At 40.0% G+C, this 24035-nt stretch overlaps 4 protein-coding genes across 13 annotated transcripts in view; all 4 read right to left on the reverse strand.

The window, feature by feature from the left end:
• The window catches only part of LOC142204081 (protocadherin gamma-C5-like), a 290042-nt gene that overhangs the window by 120153 nt on the left and 145854 nt on the right, over positions 1 to 24035 (reverse strand). Inside the window, exon 1 of one of the 10 annotated variants that reach the window (XM_075275322.1) lies at positions 8964 to 11504. The exons of the other annotated variants lie outside the window; for them this stretch is intronic. Coding sequence (XP_075131423.1) covers positions 8964 to 11405 — 2442 coding nt within the window. The 5' untranslated portion in view covers positions 11406 to 11504. Of the gene's footprint in view, positions 1 to 8963; positions 11505 to 24035 lie in introns of those variants that run through there. 10 annotated transcript variants of the gene reach the window in all.
• On the reverse strand, positions 2238 to 4716 carry LOC142205124 (protocadherin gamma-C5-like). The gene has a single exon (XM_075276484.1). The coding sequence runs from the start codon at positions 4714 to 4716 to the stop codon at positions 2251 to 2253; it is 2466 nt and encodes an 821-aa protein (XP_075132585.1). The 3' UTR covers positions 2238 to 2250.
• Positions 14386 to 17085, reverse strand: LOC142204069 (protocadherin gamma-C5-like). Its single transcript, XM_075275274.1, has one exon. It carries the CDS (start codon positions 16906 to 16908, stop codon positions 14443 to 14445), a length of 2466 nt encoding a protein of 821 aa, XP_075131375.1. The 5' UTR covers positions 16909 to 17085; the 3' UTR covers positions 14386 to 14442.
• Positions 20660 to 23156, reverse strand: LOC142204070 (protocadherin gamma-C5-like). The gene has a single exon (XM_075275275.1). The coding sequence runs from the start codon at positions 23123 to 23125 to the stop codon at positions 20660 to 20662; it is 2466 nt and encodes an 821-aa protein (XP_075131376.1). The 5' UTR covers positions 23126 to 23156.

The following is a 24035-nucleotide window of genomic DNA, read 5'->3' on the forward strand; positions in this document are numbered from 1 at the left end:
GAACAAGTTTGGATAGAACCGGATGTGAAATTAGGCTGAGTTCACACAGGGTTTTTTGGTCCAGAATTTGACAAAGAGGCCACCTCAGATTACAGACCAAACAACGGCTAGCCGTGCCTAGATGCCGGTGCAGTGCATCGGTATCCATTCACATCATTCTGCTCCAGATTAGGCCCAAATGAATGGGTCTAGTCGGGAGAGAGGTGTTGCGCGGTGGACATTCGTGGTTGAATCGACCACGGAATCCACCTGAAGAAAGGACATGTCACTTCTTTTTTCCGCATGAATACTGTAGAGAAAAAAACATCAAACTGCTATTTTTTCACTGTTTTGTCTGCCATAAAACTTTATAGAAAAAGTGATCATAGACAATAGACATTCCCTGATATAAATAAAAAGTATCTGACCCCATAGGAATATGAACATGCCTTATGGAGTAAATATGGAAATTCAAAAAATTGCAACAGGAAAGGGTTAAAATATAATAAAATTCAAAAATGTAAAATCAAGGTAAGATTTGTCAAATTTCATATGTCAAACTTATTATAGCAAATGTCATGGAATACGAATGATAAATCTTGAGGAACTTATATCCATCACTCAGGAGACATGTTATACACCAGATGGCAGCGGCCTCATGTACAGAGGAAACTACAGACAAAATGTCATTATAAACCTGATGAAGTCACCGATTATATTCTCTAACCTGCAATCTTAATGGATACTTGGGGTATTTGCTCCATTTTCCAACTATAACTGGATTTACCACAAGACAATAAGACAGATTTATTAATATGGTCAAAATGTTAAACCGTCTTAGTTGCTCATAGTAACCCACAGTGACCAATCACAGCGCAGCTTTCATTTTGTATTCTGGTCCTGGAAAATGAAAGCTTTATTGAAATGACACCCCAGCTATGGAGATGCCGCACTATTGTGATCCCAGCATCAGTGTGTTCTGTGGTGAATCATTATCAGGGTTTATTCTCTAGATCTCCACAGATAGTTCCTCTAATGTCTGACTTTGCCTGTCAGTATTTTGTCCCTCTGCGGCTTCCATCCCCTGACTGAAGAAGTGAGGCATTCTGGGATAAAGAACCCACATTACAGACTGTGCTGTGTGTGGAGAATAAGAGCCCGTCCTCCATGTTCCTATGTGGCAGCATCTCTAATAAGAATCTAGGCTGAGCCTGAGCCACAACCACAGCTAACATGAGCTGCACAGGCTGTGGTGTCCAGTAGTAGTCGGCCATGTTACCTGCACTAGTAGTCAGCAGACTCCTCACATCTTCATCCATGTTAGTGACATTCTGTGTCCTGCTGTCTCTTCCCTTTATATCTACATGGAGTCATCCAGGGTTTCTGCTTTATTGCTTTCTAGCTTTACCACAATCCTATAATTCAATACATTCTACAGATCTCCTTATGTGAATTTAAAGGGATTGTCCTACAAAGTAAACTCATCAGGGCCTTTGTCCTGTTCCACATTCAATCTGAGCACAACACTGGTGAGGGCCATTTACTTTAATGGGAGCGTCAGAGATAACCGAGTGCTGTAGATTGGCTATCTTCGGTACTCCCATGTAGTGAATGGGAGCGGAAACCATCACTAGTCTCAGCCACGTTCTACTTGACTGCGCTCAGATTGCTATGGAACAGGGAAAAGTTCCCACCGAGATTACCTTGTGGAACAACCCCTTTAAATCAGTTCACTAATATATCAATTTACACAGAGGCCACAGGGTAACATATTCCAGTTACAGAAAAACAACCAGAGCACATACATGAACCCTCTATCAATAAACATACATCACTATGTCTATGAGTACAGAACAGCCGATAGTAATGCTGCAGCCCTGAGGTCTTAGGTCTGAATCTGACCAACACCTGCAAAGAGTTTGTATATTCTCCCCAAGTTTGCACAACAATCCTCCAGGTACTCCGGTTTCCTCCAACACTCCAAAGACATACTGATGGGGTATATAGACTGTGAGCCCTATATAGAGCAGTGACTGACAATGTCTGTGAAGCGCTGCGGAATATGATGGTGCTATATAAGTTAGCAAAATAAATAATGAAGATTATTTTATCTAAAAATAACCTGTTTGGTAATATATAAAATATTGCATCACCAGGTTGCCTGATACTAATAAATTATGAAATCATAGTAAAAAGGAAAACAAATATATCAGAGTAAATATATATATATATCCATGATTCTATAGTATTTCATTAATTCTCCACAAAACTTCAATGGAAATAACTTTCACTTACATTGCTGGGGTCATTTGAGCAGTTCCCCTCTGCAGAGACATCTTGTACTAAATCCTGCAATTTGGGAAATTCCAAAGGCTGCACAATACTGAAATCTTGCGGTTCTGGGGCTGGGGGTAAATTAGTTTGGTAACTCTGCCCCTGGGATCCTGGAGGAACCATCCTGACCTCCATGTATTTTAGGGTCCCGTCTGTGTTCAGGTACAGAGCCGGCTGATACTGATCTGTGTACGCTTTGGATTGGGATCCACCAAGAAAACAACAACTACTGCTGTAGTCATAAGTGTCCTTCCTCAGACATCTCACCAATAATATCATGAAGGTGACAAGTGACACTAAGCTGATGGCCACCAGGGAAATGATCAAATACAGAGTCATATCTGATGGGGGTTTGGAGTTGGTCAGAAAGTCACCAGATTTGGGCCTTTCCACTATAACCTCATCTGCTATACTGACAAGTACAGTCACTGTGGTGGATAATGGAGGATTCCCCTGATCACTGATAGAAATGACAAGTTGTTGCTCCATGTTCTCGCTCTCCTGTAATCCTCTTACAGTTCTGACCTCTCCTGTGTGTTTGGACACTTGGAATGATGAATAACTGATGGGGTCAATGAGAGTAAAGACCAACCAGGCATTGTGACCCGAGTCCAGATCCACTGCCGACAGTTTTGTCACCAGATATCCGGCACTTGTAGACTTTGGGATCCTCTCTTGGACAATGAGGTCCTCAGAATGTTCTGGATACAGAAGGGAGGGGGGATTGTCATTTGTATCCAGAATGAAGATAAAGACGGGAACAGTAGAAGATAAGTGCGGAGATCCTGAGTCTTCTACCTTTATGGTGATGTGTAAAACCTGGATCTGCTCATAGTCAAAGGAGCGCTGAGCATATATATTCCCATCACTAGAATGGATGTAAACATAGGAGGATACAGAGGAGCCGTCAATCTGACTCTCCACTATGGAGTAAACCAGATCAGAATTAACCCCTTCATCTAGATCAGTAGCAGATACTGTACATAGAAGAGTCCCGGGGTCAGTGTTCTCCTTAATGAAAGCATTATAAGTAGACTGTGTGAAGAGCGGAGCATTATCATTAATATCTGACACACTGAGGGTGACGCTTGTTTTACTGTATAGAGGGGGAGACCCTAAATCAGCGGCTGTCAGCTCTATAGTGTATTGGGGGGTTTCTTCTCTATCCAGATTCCCATCTGTCACCAATGCATAACGGTTCTGATGGGATCTTATTCTAAAAGGCACATTTGGTGATAAGTCCAGTTTTATTTCTCCATTCTTTCCAGAATCCTCATCTTTTACATTAATAAATCCAACAACAGCTCCAGATGGGGCATTTTCTGGAATATTATTAGCCACTGATGTAAATGTAATTTCTGGAGGATTATCATTAACATCTTCTATTTCCACCTGAACTATGCAGTTTCCTTTTAATTTAGGAAATCCTTTGTCTGTGGCTTTTATAGATAATTCATAAAAAATCTGACTTTCAAAATCAACAAGTCCAATAATAGAGATCTCTCCATTTTTTTCATTTAGAGAAAATCTTTCAATAGCAGATTCTGATGTGTGATCATCAAAGGAAAACTGAATCTCACCATTTGCTCCGTCATCCTGATCCGTTGCGTTCAGTGTTAATATGACAGTTCTCAATGGCAGATTCTCCCTAATACTGATCTTATATACTGACTGATTGAAGACTGGAGGATTATCATTAATATCTAATACAACTATTGTTATTCTGCAGGTCCCTGATCTGGCCGGTTCTCCTCCATCTATAGCTGTGAGAATCAGGTTATGTTCTTGTTTGTCTTCTCTATCTAAAACCTTTTCTAGTATCAGCTGAGGGATGAGCGTTCCATCCTTACGACTCTTCACAGACAATGAGAAATAAGGATTTGCATTCAGTGTATACTGACTGACACCATTCCCACCCACATCTAAATCCTTTGCAATTTCTAAGGGGAATTGAGCCCCAGGACCTGCAAATATTTCTGTGATCTCTATAATACGATCATCAGATGAGAATGTGGGAGAATTATCATTAATATCCAGAATCTCTATTTCTAGACTATAAAGCTCCACAGGATTCTCAGCCACAACCTCTATCTGCAGTAAACAGCTGGGACTAGATCCACACAGGCTCTCCCTATCAATCCTGTCCTTCACAACCAAGCCTCCATTTGCCGGATTTACACTGAAATATTTTTGGTATTTTTCCGATCTCAGATGTATCCTGCGCTGAGAGATCTCTGCCCGTCTTATCCCCAGATCCTGAGCTACATTTCCTACCAATGTCCCCGGCTCAGACTCCTCAACAATAGAATAACGCAGCTGCCCCGAGACCCAGCCCCAGCTACAAAGGAGAAAGGAGCAGACTACTTGCCATTTCCAGCACTGACAAAAGCCTGTGATGTCCATATCTTAAATGATTGTCTTGATATTTGATGTCATGTAGTTCCTGTGTAATCCAAGATGCATTGGGCTTTTGTATTTATCCGTATATCCTCCTGAAAATGTAATCCATTCAGAGAGAGAATCATCCGCAGGGCTCTCATCGGAGCAGCAGCTCTTCTTTGTGTGCGAGGAAAAATGGGAGGGTGAATCACTGAGCCAGGGGGAGGAGAGCGCAGAGCTGACATGTACACATTCTCCAGTATTACTGACATACAGGACTATAGGACAAGTCTACCCTCTACTGGCCAATAGTCAGAATACAACTCTTAACCCAAACAGAAAAGGAGAAGAGAAATATTGGAAGAATCTTCCCTAATCATGACTTTTATGTGTATAATCTACTAATATACTTCTTGAACTTTACATTCAATTCTTTTGCAGGCTTTCAGAAATTCCAAACATCATTTATAATATTGAATTGTTCTGATATGGTAGAGGGGTTTCTGTCCGTCCTCGGATACTAGAGCCCTATTGAAATTGCAACCTTTACCGCATAGTGTGTAGGCAGGTATTACCAGAACTTTCTTCTTTTTTTTGTTTAACAGAAAATGTTTTGTATTATTATTATTATTAATAATAATAATAATATTGTCTTTAAATTGATGGATACATAGTATACTGCATGAGTTGCCTTTTATTTATTATAACGTATCCATATAGAAAATACGTGCTGTTTTTCATGATATAATTAAATTTTACTATTATTGCACATTTTTCACATAAAACAATGTAAAAGTATTCAATTAGCAAATGTCTTACTTAGCCCATGTGACCAATAGTGGTCATTCTGTGGTTGAAGCTAATATGCATCCTAAAGACCATAAGCAGACTCTTCATTATTGAGAGTCCTACCTGAAATATAGTCATTGTCTAATGTAAGTTTTAGAAAGGAGTAAACCATTTTAATAATGGTACCCTTCATAATAAATGTCTCTTATAGGTTAGTATTACATATTTTTATAAATATATAGTATATGGTGGTGCTTAGCATTGTATGAGGGTAACTACTGTATATCTACATTACATACATATATCCTGCTGACAAACTGACAAAACACTGAACTTGATAAATTTTTCATTGCCACATCCTAATTATTGATCCATTTTTGATGCCTTAGTGTAAATGTTCAACCACGACATTGGATTATAGGTCACGTCTTTCTGAACATCCAAAATATGCCACAAAGAGTCCATACAGTAAACAGAAAAGCTCAAAAATAAATGTAATATTCTGTCTAATTTCTATTAAACAAGCAGACGCCGCCATACTTTATCACTACATACAAATTATTTATCAAATTAATAGAATCAATTATTATATCATAACTTACATAACAATCGTATCATTGATAGATAATAGCTAAAAATAACATACAGTAATTATGGAAAGACATAGAAATTCATAATCAGAGATAACTACAATAGGAAGGATTGTCTTAATACAAGCTACAGTCCTATGAAAAAGTTTGGGCACCCCTATTAATCTTAATCATTTTTTGTTCTAAATATTTTGGTGTTTGCAGCAGCCATTTCAGTTTGATATATCTAATAACTGATGGACACAGTAATATTTCAGGATTGAAATGAGGTTTATTGTACTAACAGAAAATGTGCAATATGCATTAAACCAAAATTTGACCGGTGCAAAAGTATGGGCACCCTTATCATTTTATTGATTTGAATTCCCCTAACTACTTTTTACTGACTTACTGAAGCACAAAATTGGTTTTGTAACCTCAGTGAGCTTTGAACTTCATAGCCAGATGTATCCAATCATAAGAAAAGGTATTTAAGGTGGCCAATTGCAAGTTGATCTCCTATTTGAATCTCCTCTGAAGAGTGGCATCATGGGCTACTCAAAACAACTCTCAAATGATCTGAAAACAAAGATTGTTCAACATAGTTGTTCAGGGGAAGGATACAAAAAGTTGTCTCAGAGATTTAACCTGTCAGTTTCCACTGTGAGGAACATAGTAAGGAAATGGAAGACCACAGGGACAGTTCTTGTTAAGCCCAGAAGTGGCAGGCCAAGAAAAATATCAGAAAGGCAGAGAAGAAGAATGGTGAGAACAGTCAAGGACAATCCACAGACCACCTCCAAAGAGCTGCAGCATCATCTTGCTGCAGATGGTGTCACTGTGCATCGGTCAACTATACAGCACACTTTGCACAAATAGAAGCTGTATGGGAGAGTGATGAGAAAGAAGCCGTTTCTGCACGTACGCCACAAATAGAGTTGCCTGAGGTATGAAAAAGCACATTTGGACAAGGCAGCTTCATTTTGGAAACAAAAATTGAGTTGTTTGGTCATACAAAAAGGCGTTATGCATGGCGTCCAAAAAGAAACAGCATTCCAAGAAAAACACATGCTACCCACTGTAAAATTTGGTGGAGGTTCCATCATGCTTTGGGGCTGTGTGGCCAATGCCGGCATCGGGAATCTTGTTAAAGTTGAGGGTCGCATGGATTCCACTCAGTATCAGCAGATTCTTGAGAATAATGTTCAAGAATCAGTGACGAAGTTGAAGTTACGCCGGGGATGGATATTTCAGCAAGACAATGATCCAAAACACCGCTCCAAATCCTCAGGCATTCATGCAGAGGAACAATTACAATGTTCTGGAATGGCCATCCCAGTCCCCAGACCTGAATATCATTGAACATCTGTGGGATGATTGGAAGCGGGCTGTCCATGCTCGGCGACCATCTAACTTAACTGAACTTGAATTGTTTGTCCAAAATACCTTCATCCAGGATCCAGGAACTGATTAAAAGCTACAGGAAGCGACTAGAGGCTGTTATCTTTGCAAAAGGAGGATCTACTAAATATTAATGTCACTTTTCTGTTGAGGTGCCCATACTTTTGCACCGGTCAAATTTTGGTTTAATGCATATTGCACATTTTCTGTTAGTACAATAAACCTCATTTCAATCCTGAAATATTACTGTGTCCATCAGTTATTAGATATATCAAACTGAAATGGCTGTTATAAACACCAAAATATTTAGAACAAAAAATGATTAAGATTAATAGGGGTGCCCAAACTTTTTCATGGGACTGTATCAATATGTTAAGCAGCAGAAAATTGTAGATAAAATCAGCTAAAAACTAGACGAAAATATATAGCAAAATTCTATAAAAATTTACGTTTCTTATTATTACTGTTAAATATTGTCATTGGTCAGAAAAAGTCTTAGGTCTCCCTGCGGGGATTGCCTTTGCAGGCCACCTTTTGATATATAGAATTTAATAGACCATACAATACAGGCTCTACTAGAAATTCTGGAGAGACAATATAGAGAGTTCTCCATGATGGAAAAAGTAAACTTGCTCTCGTATATATGGTCTGCAAGACTCTACGTAACATAAGGTGGCCCTAAGGAGATATAATATCTCTGAGATGAGCGAGTACTGTTCGGATCAGCCGATCCGAACAGCACGCTCCATAGAAATGAATGGATGCACCTGGTACTTCTGCTTTGACAGCGGCCGGCCGCTTAACCTCCCGCGTGCCGGCTACGTCCATTCATTTCTATGCGAGCGTGCTGTTCGGATCGGCTGATCCGAACAGTACTCGCTCATCTCTAATAATATCCTTTCTCACCCATATCTATGACCTCTTGACTTGCCAGCCGGTGCCCTCTTTTACACTGATAAAGGGCAATAACCCCAGAACAGTTGTTAGCAATGCGTTTCCCTTCCTTTTGGAGAAAATTATCTGGATTTTCTTTATCCCCAGACAATTTCAACAGGTTTCTTTAAAAAACAGATATTGATCTTAAGGGAGATACATTCCACAAGGTGGTACTTTAACAAGTTTTCCTTCATCAACAATCATGTCCCATGCTTACTATCCTATGTATCATTGAACCAAATAGTCACCAGTCAAATGCAATACCTGAGTGCAACTGCGATCTGTGAGCCCTGATCTGATCATGTATGTACCGCATGAAGGGAACTCATCAATATCAATAACAAGCTTAGGTTGGGTTCAAATCCATGTCAAAGTCTCTGTAGGAGACTCCTCGGCAGATTGTACCAAAAATCAGTGGAGAGAAAACTCCTGTACAGAGTCAACAGAGAGCCCAGCACAAGTGTGAATCTAGACTTACATGTAAAAGTAATAATAGCAAGCGCATTTAAAAGTATTATATCATTTCAAGTTTGACATATAAGTTAGGTGATATGTTGTTATAAAACCATGACTTACATTATTTGGATCATTCAGTGAATCCCCCTCAGTTGAGGCTTCTTGATAAACATCCTTTAGCTGAGGGTACTGTAAAGGCTGCACAATACTGAAATCTTGTAGTTCTGGGGCCGGGGGTAAATTAGTTTGGTAACTCTGCCCCTGGGATCCTGGAGGAACCATCCTGACCTCCATGTATTTTAGGGTCCCGTCTGTGTTGAGGTACAGAGCCGGCTGATACTGATCTGTGTACGCTTTGGATTGGGATCCACCAAGAAAACAACAACTACTGCTGTAGTCATACGTGTCCTTCCTCAGACATCTCACCAATAATATCATGAAGGTGACAAGTGACACTAAGCTGATGGCCACCAGGGAAATGATCAAATACAGAGTCATATCTGATGGGGGTTTGGAGTTGGTCAGGAAGTCACCAGATTTGGGCCTTTCCACTATAACCTCATCTGCTATACTGACAAGTACAGTCACTGTGGTGGATAATGGAGGATTCCCCTGATCACTGATAGAAATGACAAGTTGTTGCTCCATGTTCTCGCTCTCCTGTAATCCTCTTACAGTTCTGACCTCTCCTGTGTGTTTGGACACTTGGAATGATGAATAATTGATGGGGTCAACGAGAGTAAAGACCAACCAGGCATTGTGACCAGAGTCCAGATCCACTGCCGACAGTTTTGTCACCAGATATCCGACACTTGTAGACTTTGGGATCTTCTCTTGGACAATGAGGTCCTCAGAGTGCTCTGGATACAGCAGAGAGGGAGGATTGTCATTTGTATCCAGAATGAAGATAAAGACGGGAACAGTAGAAGATAAGTGCGGAGATCCTGAGTCTTCTACCTTTATGGTGATGTGTAAAACCTGGATCTGCTCATAGTCAAAGGAGCGCTGAGCATATATATTCCCATCACTAGAATGGATGTAAACATAGGAGGATACGGAGGAGCCGTCAATCTGACTCTCCACTATGGAGTAAACCAGATCAGAATTAACCCCTTCATCTAGGTCAGTAGCAGATACTGTACATAGAAGAGTCCCGGGGTCGGTGTTCTCCTTAATGAAAGCATTATAAGTAGACTGTGTGAAGAGTGGAGCATTATCATTAATATCTGACACACTGAGGGTGACGCTTGTTTTACTGTATAGAGGGGGAGACCCTAAATCAGCGGCTGTCAGCTCTATAGTGTATTGGGGGGTTTCTTCTCTATCCAGATTCCCATCTGTCACCAATGCATAACGGTTCTGATGGGATCTTATTCTAAAAGGCACATTTGGTGATAAGTCCAGTTTTATTTCTCCATTCTTTCCAGAATCCTCATCTTTTACATTAATAAACCCAACAACAGCTCCAGATGGGGCATTTTCTGGAATATTATTAGCCACTGATGTAAATGTGATTTCTGGAGGATTATCATTTATATCTTCTATTTCTACCTGGACTATGCATTTTCCCTGTAATTGTGGAAATCCTTTGTCTAAGCCATTAATATATAATTCATAGAAGCTCTGCTCTTCATAATCCACCAGTCCAATAATAAAAATGTCCCCAGTTTGTTCATGTAGAGAAAATATTTCTCTAGCAGATTCTGATGTGTGATCATCAAACAAATACTCAATCTCCCCATTTGCTCCGTCATCCTGATCCGTTGCGTTCAGTGTTAATATGACAGTTCTCAATGGGAGATTCTCCCTAATACTGATCTTATATACTGACTGATTGAAGACTGGAGGATTATCATTAATATCTAATACAACTATTGTTATTCTGCAGGTCCCTGATCTGGCCGGTTCTCCTCCATCTATAGCTGTGAGAATCAGGTTATGTTCTTGCTTTTCTTCTCTATCTAAAACCTTTTCTAGTATCAGCTGAGGGATGAGCGTTCCATCCTTACGACTCTTCACAGACAATGAGAAATAAGGATTTGTATTCAGTGTATACTGACTGACTCCATTCACACCAACGTCTAAATCCCTTGCAATCTCTAAGGAAAATTGAGCACCAGGACTTGCTACTAATTCTGTGATCTTTATAATACGGTCAATAGATGAGAATGTTGGAGAATTATCATTAATATCCAGAATCTCTATTTCTAGACTATAAAGCTCCACAGGATTCTCAGCCACAACCTCTATCTGCAGTAAACAGCTGGGACTAGATCCACACAGGCTCTCCCTATCAATCCTGTCCTTCACAACCAAGCCTCCATTTGCCGGATTTACACTGAAATATATTTGGTATTTTTCCGATCTCAGATGTATCCTGCGCTGAGAGATCTCTGCACGTCTTATCCCCAGATCCTGAGCTACATTTCCTACCAATGTCCCCGGCTCAGACTCCTCAACAATAGAATAACGCAGCTGCCCCGAGACCCAGCCCCAGCTACAAAGGAGAAAGGAGCAGACTACTTGCCATTTCCAGCACTGACAAAAGCCTCTGATGTCCATATCTTAAATGATTGTCTTGATATTTGATGTCATGTAGATCCTGTGTAATCCAAGATGCATTGGGCTTTTGTATTTATCCGTATATCCTCCTGAAAATGTAATCCATTCAGAGAGAGAATCATCCGCAGGGCTCTCATCGGAGCAGCAGCTCTTCTTTGTGTGCGAGGAAAAATGGGAGGGTGAATCACTGAGCCAGGGGGAGGAGAGCGCAGAGCTGACATGTACACATTCTCTAGTATTACTACAGCGAAGAACAGGATGACAATGCTACCCTCTACTGGTCATTAGTAAAAACAGCAAGTGCTGATAACCATATGCATACAAAATATCATGAACATTTTTGAGAACCTTATCATATTATTAAATCAAAAAATATTAATTAAAATTACAATTTTTATGAAACCATAATTTATTGTATAATTTTAGGTGGTTTTTGTAAATCAAATACATTAACTAATCTAAAAACAGAGTTTTGCGATTTCATCAACTCAAAAAAGAAAAAATGGAAAATAAGTAAATAAATAATAGAGGTACGTCTGACCTTTCATATAGTAGAGGCTTTTCTTAGTTTAGAAGCTTATTATGACTTTTAAAGAAGACACAAGGAAGAGTAAAACAAAATGTAGTGACCTGCACAGGAAGTATTGTATAGGCGGCACGAGGAGAGAGCAGTACAGAATGGGAAGTATAAGTAGAGATGGATGAAACTATTAAGATTCCTCCCAGTTTCGGTTCAGGTGATTGGATCCCAGATTTGTTTCACGTTCAACAAGTTTGGATAGAAGCAGAAGTGAAATTATTATACTCTGGGGTCTCTTTATACCCTGGAGGAGTATAATAGATGAAGGCCCTAGGAAGGTGTTAAAAAATAAAAAAAAAACCATTTATACTCACCTTATGTTATCTCTATTAGGATCCTATGGGGTCCGTGGGTGTCGGTGGGTAACCGCTGTTTTAGCAGTCCAGCTCTCAGTTGCCCAGCACAGGTGTGAACCTAGCCTTATACGAATGTTATTACATATGGTGAATACTGTACAAGGAAAAAAATGGAAAGAACCGAACTTCCATTTTTTTCACTGTTTTATCTGCTACAAAACTTTGTAGAAAAAGTGATCATAGTCAATAGACATTCCCTGATTTAAATGAAAAAGTATCTGACCCACAGCAATAAGAACATGCCATATGGAAAAATCAAAAAATGGCAACAGGAAGGGGTTAAAATATAATACAATCCAAAAATATAAAATCAAGGTAAGAATAGTCAGATTTCACACGTCACACTTTTAACAGTAAATGTCACGGAATACGAGTGATAAAACTTGAGGAACTTATATCCATCACTCAGGAGACATGTTATACACCAGATGGCAGCGGCCTCATGTACAGAGGAAAATATAGACAAAAAGTCATTGTAAACCTGATGAAGTCACCGATTATATTCTCTAACCTGCAATCTTAATGAATATTTTGGCTATTTGCTCCACTTTTTAACTATAACTGGATTTACACACAAGACAATGGGAGAGATTTATTAATATGGTCTAAAAGGAAAACCATCTTAGTTGCCCATAGTAACCCATAGCGACCAATGACATCGCAGCTTTCATTTTGTATTCCGCTCCTGAAAAATGAAAGCTTTATTGAAATTGGTTGCCATGGACAACTAAGACGGTTTTGCTTTTAACCAGATTTAATAAATCTGCCTCAGGCGACGTTCACATCTGTGCTGGAGACTCCATTGCTGTGTCTGCTTGATAAATGGCAAAGGAAGAAGTCCTGTACAAAATCATGGACACCCTGTGTATTTCCGCTATTTTAGCGTCCGCCTGGCCATTGTTCTGGTCCTCTGATACACCACAGCTATGGAGATGCCGCACTAGTGTGATCCCAGCATCAGTGTGTTCTGTGGTGAATCATTATCAGGGTTTATTCTCTAGATCTACACAGATAGTTCCTCTAATGTCTGACTTTGCCTGTCAGTATTTTGTCCCTCTGCGGCTTCCATCCCCTGACTGAAGAAGTGAGGCATTCTGGGATAAAGAACCCACATTACAGACTGTGCTGTGTGTGGAGAATAAGAGCCCGTCCTCCATGTTCCTATGTGGCAGCATCTCTAATAAGAATCTAGGCTGAGCCTGAGCCACAACCACAGCTAACATGAGCTGCACAGGCTGTGGTGTCCAGTAGTAGTCGGCCATGTTACCTGCACTAGTAGTCAGCAGACTCCTCACAGCTTCATCCATGTTAGTGACATTCTGTGTCCTGCTGTCTCTTCCCTGTATATCTACATATCTAGTCATCCAGGATTTCTGCTTTATTGCTTTCTAGTTTTACCACAGTCCTATAATTTAATGAATTCTACACATACAACCTGAGCACAGGACTGGTGAGGGTGAGAGATAACCGAGTGCTGTAGTTTGGCTATTTCCAGTGCTCCCATTGTAGTGAATGGGAGCGCAAACCATTACCAGCCTCACCCACATAACTCGGCTGCGTTCAGGCTTTTATGGAGCAGGACACGGGTCCTACTGAGTTTACCTTGTGGAACATCCCTTTTAAGTCAGTTCGCTTACATATCAATGAATACATGCTAAAGGGGAACATATACCAAAGACAAAAAACAACTAAAGCACATATATGAACTCTTTAACAATAAACATATATCACTATGACTATAAGTACATCAGGTAGAAAGTCCTAGGGCCAAAGCCATACTGATAGGGTATGTAGATTGTGAGTCCTATATGGGGCAGTGACTGACAATGTCTATAAAGTGCTGCTTAATATGTTGGTGCTATATAGGTAAACAAAATGAATAAGGAAGATTATTTTATCTGAAAAAAATATTTTTATATAATTCATCTTTTTGGTAATATATAAAATGTTGCTTCACCAGGTTTCCTGATACTAATAAATAATGACTATAAAATAATAATAAAAAAGGAAATCAAAAAGATAAAGCTAAATAAATACCAAAGTCTGATTTATATACATCATTTATAGATTGTAAAGTATTCCATAAATTCTACACAAAACTTCAATGGAAATAACTTTCACTTACATTGCTGGGACCATTTGAGCAGTTCCCCTCTGCAGAGACATCTTGTACTAAATCCTGCAATTTGGGAAATTCCAAAGGCTGCACAATACTGAAATCTTGTAGTTCTGGGGCTGGGGGTAAATTAGTTTGGTAACTCTGCCCCTGGGATCCTGGAGGAACCATCCTGACCTCCATGTATTTTAGGGTCCCGTCTGTGTTCAGGTACAGAGCCGGCTGATACTGATCTGTGTACGCTTTGGATTGGGATCCCCCAAGAAAACAACAACTACTGCTGTAGTCATAAGTGTCCTTCCTCAGACATCTCACCAATAATATCATGAAGGTGACAAGTGACACTAAGCTGATGGCCACCAGGGAAATGATCAAATACAGAGTCATATCTGAGGGGGGTTTGGAGTTGGTCAGGAAGTCACCAGATTTGGGCCTTTCCACTATAACCTCATCTGCTATACTGACAAGTACAGTCACTGTGGTGGATAATGGAGGATTCCCCTGATCACTGATAGAAATGACAAGTTGTTGCTCCATGTTCTCGCTCTCCTGTAATCCTCTTACAGTTCTGACCTCTCCTGTGTGTTTGGACACTTGGAATGATGAATAATTGATGGGGTCAATGAGAGTAAAGAACAACCAGGCATTATGACCAGAGTCCAGATCCACTGCCGACAGTTTTGTCACCAGATATCCGGCACTTGTAGACCTTGGGATCTTCTCTTGGACAATGAGGTCCTCAGAGTGCTCTGGATACAGCAGAGAGGGGGGATTGTCATTTGTATCCAGAATGAAGATAAAGACGGGAACAGTAGAAGATAAGTGCGGAGATCCTGAGTCTTCTACCTTTATGGTGATGTGTAAAACCTGGATCTGCTCATAGTCAAAGGAGCGCTGAGCATATATATTCCCATCACTAGAATGGATGTAAACATAGGAGGATACAGAGGAGCCGTCAATCTGACTCTCCACTATGGAGTAAACCAGATCAGAATTAACCCCTTCATCTAGGTCAGTAGCAGATACTGTACATAGAAGAGTCCCGGGGTCAGTGTTCTCCTTAATGAAAGCATTATAAGTAGACTGTGTGAAGAGCGGAGCATTATCATTAATATCTGACACACTGAGGGTGACGCTTGTTTTACTGTATAGAGGGGGAGACCCTAAATCAGCGGCTGTCAGCTCTATAGTGTATTGGGGGGTTTCTTCTCTATCCAGATTCCCATCTGTCACCAATGCATAACGGTTCTGATGGGATCTTATTCTAAAAGGCACATTTGGTGATAAGTCCAGTTTTATTTCTCCATTCTTTCCAGAATCCTCATCTTTTACATCAATAAATCCAACAACAGCTCCAGAGGGGGCATTTTCTGGAATATTATTAGTCACTGAGGAAAATGTGATTTCTGGAGGATTATCATTGACATCTTCTACTTCTATATGGACTATGCAATTTCCTTCTAGTAAGGGAAATCCTTTATCTTCTGCCTTAACAGATAATTCATAGAAGCTCTGCTCTTCAAAATCAACAATTCCATGAACATAAATTTCCCCACTTTGCTCATTTAGAGAAAATCTTTCTCTAGCAGACTCTGATGTGTGGCCATCAAAGGAAAACTGAATCTCCCCATTTGCTCCGTCATCCTGATCCGTTGCGTTCAGTGTTAATATGACAGTTCTCAATGGGAGATTCTCCCTAATACTGATCTTATATACTGACTGATTGAAGACTGGAGGATTATCATTAATATCTAATACAACTATTGTTATTCTGCAGGTCCCTGATCTGGCCGGTTCTCCTCCATCTATAGCTGTGAGAATCAGGTTATGTTCTTGTTTTTCTTCTCTATCTAAAACCTTTTCTAGTATCAGCTGAGGGATCAGCGTTCCATCCTTACGACTCTTCACAGACAATGAGAAATAAGGATTTGTATTCAGTGTATACTGACTGACACCATTCACACCCACGTCTAAATCCTTTGCAATCTCTAAAGCAAATCGAGCCCCAGGACTTGTTACTAGTTCTGTTATCTTGATAATATGGTCATTAGATGAGAATGTGGGAGAATTATCATTAATATCCAGAATCTCTATTTCTAGACTATAAAGCTCCACAGGATTCTCAGCCACAACCTCTATCTGCAGTAAACAGCTGGGACTAGATCCACACAGGCTCTCCCTATCAATCCTGTCCTTCACAACCAAGCCTCCATTTGCTGGATTTACACTGAAATATTTCTGGTATTTTTCCGATCTCAGATGTATCCTGCGCTGAGAGATCTCTGCCCGTCTTATCCCCAGATCCTGAGCTACATTTCCTACCAATGTCCCCGGCTCAGACTCCTCAACAATAGAATAACGCAGCTGCCCCGAGACCCAGCCCCAGCTACAAAGGAGAAAGGAGCAGACTACTTGCCATTTCCAGCACTGACAAAAGCCTCTGATGTCCATATCTTAAATGATTGTCTTGAAATTTGATGTTATATAGATCCTGTGTCATCCCAGATGTATTTGGGTGTTGTATTTATCCTTATATCCTCCAAAATATGTAATCCATGTGAAGAGAATAATCATCTGCAGGGCTCTCATCGGAGCAGCAGCTCTTCTTTGTGTGCGAGAGGCGATGGGAGGGTGAATCACTGAGCCAGGGGGAGGAGAGCGCAGAGCTGACATGTACACATTCTCCAGTATTACTGACACACAGGACTATAGGACAAGTCTACCCTCTACTGGCCAATAATTGGAAATACAATATATAAGTAAGACAAAGATAGTGAATAGAAATGTTTTTGATAGATTTTGATATCAATTAAGTATGTATATTCTGATATTAATATTTATTATGCATAGAAAGGGTTTGTTTTATTCCACTATAATGTAATACCAAAAAAGTATAGAGAAATAACATAGGTAGAGTGGCAAACAGATAGATACACATTTAATGATAAAATCTTATGAAAAAATTGACTTAATGACCTTTTTGGTTTGTTGTAAAGTTTTTGTAAAATATGAAAATTAAAAACATTCTCTGCACTTGCTTATTATATAAAATTTTAAAGACTGTAGTAAAAAACATCTTACTCTAATAATACCCCCACACCCTAATTCTACCAATCCCATACAACGTATAATGGTGTAATATACATTCGGTACTGGCATGAAGGTGAGTTATAAAGGTCCTAAAACATTAATCATTAGTAAAAAATAAAATTAAAAAAATAAAATTAAAAGGATTATTCTCGTGAATATAAACATGGCATACACACTGTATATAGTAGGTAATGAGATATTGCCTATTTAGTTACAACCAGATTTTGGAAGGAGCGGTAGGTGACTGTGCCGTCCATCTATAGCCCTTGATGTGACCATGTGTTATCTGTCTATAGATTTATAACACAGACATTATCTTTTCAAAACAGAAATAGTGACCAAGCAGAAAAGATATTTGTCAACTAGAGATGAGCAAATACAGAGGTCATAAATAGATCATTAGACACCATATAAAGGAAGAGGAAATAATAACACAAGCATTAAACTTTTCTGGATACAAACCCCTTCTTCTAGAGGGGGAGGTCCTTGGAGCTACAAAAGTCTGGCCGCTGATCTGTTCCACTACACCAAATTACCCCAAGCTGTAAGCACTGACTCAGGGGCACCATAACACCCAGAATGGCAGTTTTACCACAAATAATAACCCTCTGCCCAGGACATCACCCAGCAGGAGCCCAAAGACCGGCCAGACCAAGATAAATAATCCTAGTGGAAACTAACCACCATGTTTCCCCACCTCTGACTATTTCAACCAATTCCAAGAACCCCCCACTAATTAAATATAACCTGTATACGGTATATCCAGTATATACAATATGACCTGTATACAGCCCTGAGAAATTACATAAAAATTATTAACTTTAACTTATCCCTAGTATGAGATGGAGGTATATACAGGCATTATCAGTGCGGCCTCCATTACCATCACCACACTATATCTGATACCAGGCTGCCCCTCTCACCACAGGGTCTCCATTACATGTCACCTCCCAGCTCCACCATAGAGAGACCCTCAGTCCTCGTGAACAGTCTGTAATATACAGCAGTAATCTTTGATATTTCAGCCATATCTCCAGTGTGTGAAGTAACTACATGAGGGGACTCTGTGACTGTGTATATCCTGAGGTAATACTGCAGTATATATGATATATCAGTAATGTCTGTAGTAACTACATGAGAGGAATCTGTGACTGTATATATCCTGAGGTAATACTGCAGTATATATGATATATCAGCCATTTGTGAGGTAAATACATGAGGGGACTATGTGACTGTATATATCCTGAGGTAATACTGCAGTATATATGATATATCAGTAATGTCTGTAGTAACTACGTGAGAGGACTTTGTGACTGTATATATCCTGAGGTAATACTGCAGTATATACAGTATAGTTGGTGATACTACACTAATAGAGCTGTATAATGTGGTGACACCAGTGCTGTGTGAGGTGATAGACCCCAGTCTTATACTCCCTGATAGAGCAGACATGTTCCCTCCAGGTCTTGTGGTGAGAGAAAGAGGATGAAGATGGAGGAGACAGGAAGTGACATCTATTCCTAAACTCCTCCCCCCCTACAGTAACACACTAAGCACTATATACTAAAGCTGAGTATACACAGATATACTCTTAAAGCTGAACCAGTCTGTATAAATATACACAACTATTGCACAAAGAAGAAACTGCAGGAGTTATTGGTTCCCCATCCCAAAGTCATGTCCCCCTTTGCTTATGTCTCTGTGGTGTTATACCAGTATATAGGACAAGAGAAGTGGTACTGTGCACTGTCTATATATTCAGAATAGGAGCATTTACTGAAAATTACAGAATAAGACCAAATATTGAGACTTGAACCCATCATACAGAGAAGAGAGAAGTGGCTCTGTGTACTATTGATATATACAGGGACAAAGAAGTGATACTCTGCAGAAAATGTTCACTTGTACCATTCCTAGAACAAGGAAAATGATATTGTCACATCGCTACAAACAGAACAAGTGACACTGCGCTGTGTCCCTATGTCTATGTCATACAAGTAAGCCAGGGAACGTTGTACTGTGCACTGTCCCTATATACAGAACAGGAGGAGTGGTACTGTGCAGTGTGTATATGTATATAACAAATAGACATGTATATACACACACTTCCATCCTTTCACAATTTTCTTCTCTTCCTGTTCAGAATTTTTACGTTCCTGTGAGTTGAGGACACTTTACTCACCTGATGTAGTGACCTTAAACTCTAAGGGTGAATTCACACTGAGTAAACGCTAGCTTATTCTGAACGTAAAACACGTTCAGAATAAGCGGCGTCTAAAGCAGCTCCATTCATTTCTATGGGAGCGGGGATACGAGCGCTCCCCATAGAAATGAATGGGCTGCTGCTTTCACTCCGTGCAGTCCCATTGAAGTGAATGGGGAGTGCCGGCGTATACGGCAAGCTCTGCTCATGCCGGAGCGTACACGCCGGCACTCCCCATTCACTTCAATGGGACTGCACGGAGTGAAAGAAGCAGCCCATTCATTTCTATGGGGAGCGCTCGTATCCCCGCTCCCATAGAAATGAATGGAGCTGCTTTAGACGCCGCTTATTCTGAACGTGTTTTACGTTCAGAATAAGCTAGCGTTTACTCAGTGTGAATGCACCCTAAGACCCATTTCACATGGTGGAATCTGTCGCTGAATTTGTGTTGGATTCAACCCCAAAATCAGTGGTAAACTCTGCCCTAATTCTGGTCGCAGCAGGATTCCCGAAAAAAATAAGTCTCCTGCTCATTTTGACTCCTGTCTCCCTGCTAATAATGCACATTTATCTAGAATGAACACTACAAAGCTGCGCCAGAATGTGAACAGTGCTTTAAGGTCCTTCAAGAACTGGAAGACTGCAGCAAGGACCATGAGAACTACAGACAGGACATCTCTTATGAGATTATTTATTTCAATATTATTTCTATATATTTAAATTAAAATCAATTATTATGCCGTAACATATGGACGCAAATACAACCTCCGGAGCCAAAAACATATTTGTCAGTTAGAAGTTTAGTTTTTGTTTCAATGAAAAATTCTAACAATTTAAGAATATTGAAAACCAGTGAACAGTAAACAAGTTATAGGATTTTGATGACATTTATACCAATTCAAGAAGTTATCATACTTTAACATTGTGACTTACATTATTTGGATCATTCAGTGAATCCCCCTCAGATGAGGCTTCTTGATAAACATCCTGTAGCTGAGGGTACTGTAAAGGCTGCACAATACTGAAATCTTGTAGTTCTGGGGCCGGAGGCAAATTAGTTTGGTAACTCTGCCCCTGGGATCCTGGAGGAACCATCCTGACCTCCATGTATTTTAGGGTCCCGTCTGTGTTGAGGTACAGAGCCGGCTGATACTGATCTGTGTACGCTTTGGATTGGGATCCACCAAGAAAACAACAACTACTGCTGTAGTCATAAGTGTCCTTCCTCAGACATCTCACCAATAATATCATGAAGGTGACAAGTGACACTAAGCTGATGGCCACCAGGGAAATGATCAAATACAGAGTCATATCTGATGGGGGTTTGGAGTTGGTCAGGAAGTCACCAGATTTGGGCCTTTCCACTATAACCTCATCTGCTATACTGACAAGTACAGTCACTGTGGTGGATAATGGAGGATTCCCCTGATCACTGATAGAAATGACAAGTTGTTGCTCCATGTTCTCGCTCTCCTGTAATCCTCTTACAGTTCTGACCTCTCCTGTGTGTTTGGACACTTGGAATGATGAATAATTGATGGGGTCAACGAGAGTAAAGACCAACCAGGCATTGTGACCAGAGTCCAGATCCACTGCCGACAGTTTTGTCACCAGATATCCAGCACTTGTAGACTTTGGGATCTTCTCTTGGACAATGAGGTCCTCAGAGTGTTCTGGATACAGCAGAGAGGGGGGATTGTCATTTGTATCCAGAATGAAGATAAAGACGGGAACAGTAGAAGATAAGTGCGGAGATCCTGAGTCTTCTACCTTTATGGTGATGTGTAAAACCTGGATCTGCTCATAGTCAAAGGAGCGCTGAGCATATATATTCCCATCACTAGAATGGATGTAAACATAGGAGGATACAGAGGAGCCGTCAATCTGACTCTCCACTATGGAGTAAACCAGATCAGAATTAACCCCTTCATCTAGGTCAGTAGCAGATACTGTACATAGAAGAGTCCCGGGGTCAGTGTTCTCCTTAATGAAAGCATTATAAGTAGACTGTGTGAAGAGCGGAGCATTATCATTAATATCTGACACACTGAGGGTGACGCTTGTTTTACTGTATAGAGGGGGAGACCCTAAATCACCGGCTGTCAGCTCTATAGTGTATTGGGGGGTTTCTTCTCTATCCAGATTCCCATCTGTCACCAATGCATAACGGTTCTGATGGGATCTTATTCTAAAAGGCACATTTGGTGATAAGTCCAGTTTTATTTCTCCATTCTTTCCAGAATCCTCATCTTTTACATTAATAAATCCAACAACAGCTCCAGATGGGGCATTTTCTGGAATATTATTAGTCACTGAGGAAAATGTAATTTCTGGAGGATTATCATTTATATCTTCTATTTCTACCTGGACTATGCATTTTCCCTGTAATTTTGGAAATCCTTTGTCTAGAGCCTTAATAGATAATTCATAGAAGCTCTGCTCTTCATAATCCACCAATCCATCCATATAAATTTCCCCAGTATTTTCATTCAAAGCAAACAACTGTCTAGCAGATTTAGATGTGTGGCCATCATAGGAATAGTCAATTTCTGCATTTGCTCCATCATCCTGATCCGTTGCGTTCAGTGTTAATATGACAGTTCTCAATGGCAGATTCTCCCTAATACTGATCTTATATACTGACTGATTGAAGACTGGAGGATTATCATTAATATCTAATACAACTATTGTTATTCTGCAGGTCCCTGATCTGGCCGGTTCTCCTCCATCTATAGCTGTGAGAATCAGGTTATGTTCTTGCTTTTCTTCTCTATCTAAAACCTTTTCTAGTATCAGCTGAGGGATGAGCGTTCCATCCTTACGACTCTTCACAGACAATGAGAAATAAGGATTTGTATTCAGTGTATACTGACTGACACCATTCACACCAATATCTAAATCCTCTGCAATCTCCAAAGCAAACCAAGCCCCAGGACTTGTTAATAATTCTGTTATTTCGATAATATGATCATTTGATGAGAATGTGGGAGAATTATCATTAATATCCAGAATCTCTATTTCTAGACTATAAAGCTCCACAGGATTCTCAGCCACAACCTCTATCTGCAGTAAACAGCTGGGACTAGATCCACACAGGCTCTCCCTATCAATCCTGTCCTTCACAACCAAGCCTCCATTTGCCGGATTTACACTGAAATATTTCTGGTATTTTTCCGATCTCAGATGTATCCTGCGCTGAGAGATCTCTGCACGTCTGATCCCCAGATCCTGAGCTACATTTCCTACCAATGTCCCCGGCTCAGACTCCTCAACAATAGAATAACGCAGCTGCCCCGAGACCCAGCCCCAGCTACAAAGGAGAAAGGAGCAGACTACTTGCCATTTCCAGCACTGACAAAAGCCTCTGATGTCCATATCTTAAATGATTGTCTTGATATTTGATGTCATGTAGTTCCTGTGTAATCCAAGATGCATGAGGGTTATGATGTTATCTGTCTGAATCCCCAAAAATATAATCCATGCAAAGAGAAGAATCATCCGCAGGGCTCTCATCGGAGCAGCAGCTCTTCTTTGTGTGCGAGAGGCGATGGGAGGGTGAATCACTGAGCCAGGGGGAGGAGAGCGCAGAGCTGACATGTACACATTCTCCAGTATTACTGACACACAGGACTATAGGACAAGTCTACCCTCTACTGGCCAATAGTGAGAATACAGCAAGTAAGGAGAACAATAATATAGGTAGAATGTTCTCCTGCCATGAGCATGTTGTGTATACCCCCAGTACAAAACACCTTGCACTACAAGATTACATTTTAGATAATAATGAAATAGAAATGGAAACCGTCATCACACAAATACAGGTTCAGTTCTCATAGGAATATGTAGAACATACGTACATGTGCAATAACAGGTTTCCATATTTTCAATGTAGTATTATACAATTATTTATATTTCTATTTTATAATACGTTAAAACCTGAACACTGTAAATTATCAATATATAGACTAACTATTGTGTAATATTATATCAAAGATCATAAGTCAAGAGAAATGTCTTCATATATGATATAAGTAAGGAGCGTATACTGTTTATGATAATAGTATATAGTGATTGAGCAGGAGACTCTTGCACATTCTTGATATACCAATGAATGGAGGGAAAATATTCAGTACATGGCAGAGAAAACACCAAATAATAAGAGATCAGGTCTTGATTTGTGGAGACATATTCCAGGTCAGTCCATGGATACCTCTTACACTCCTGTGCTTTTTACAATTGTTTGTACTTTATATCTATGAATACCAATACGTTGGACTATTCCTAC

This window comes from Leptodactylus fuscus, chromosome 5 (genome assembly GCF_031893055.1).
Source record: "Leptodactylus fuscus isolate aLepFus1 chromosome 5, aLepFus1.hap2, whole genome shotgun sequence".
NCBI classification, from domain to species: domain Eukaryota; kingdom Metazoa; phylum Chordata; class Amphibia; order Anura; family Leptodactylidae; genus Leptodactylus; species Leptodactylus fuscus.

Excerpts from the sequence above, each read along its gene's own strand:
- LOC142205124 (XM_075276484.1), bottom strand. The coding sequence starts at position 4,716 with ATGGACATCACAGGCTTTTGTCAGTGCTGGAAATGGCAAGTAGTCTGC.
- LOC142204069 (XM_075275274.1), bottom strand. The coding sequence starts at position 16,908 with ATGGACATCAGAGGCTTTTGTCAGTGCTGGAAATGGCAAGTAGTCTGC.
- LOC142204070 (XM_075275275.1), bottom strand. The coding sequence starts at position 23,125 with ATGGACATCAGAGGCTTTTGTCAGTGCTGGAAATGGCAAGTAGTCTGC.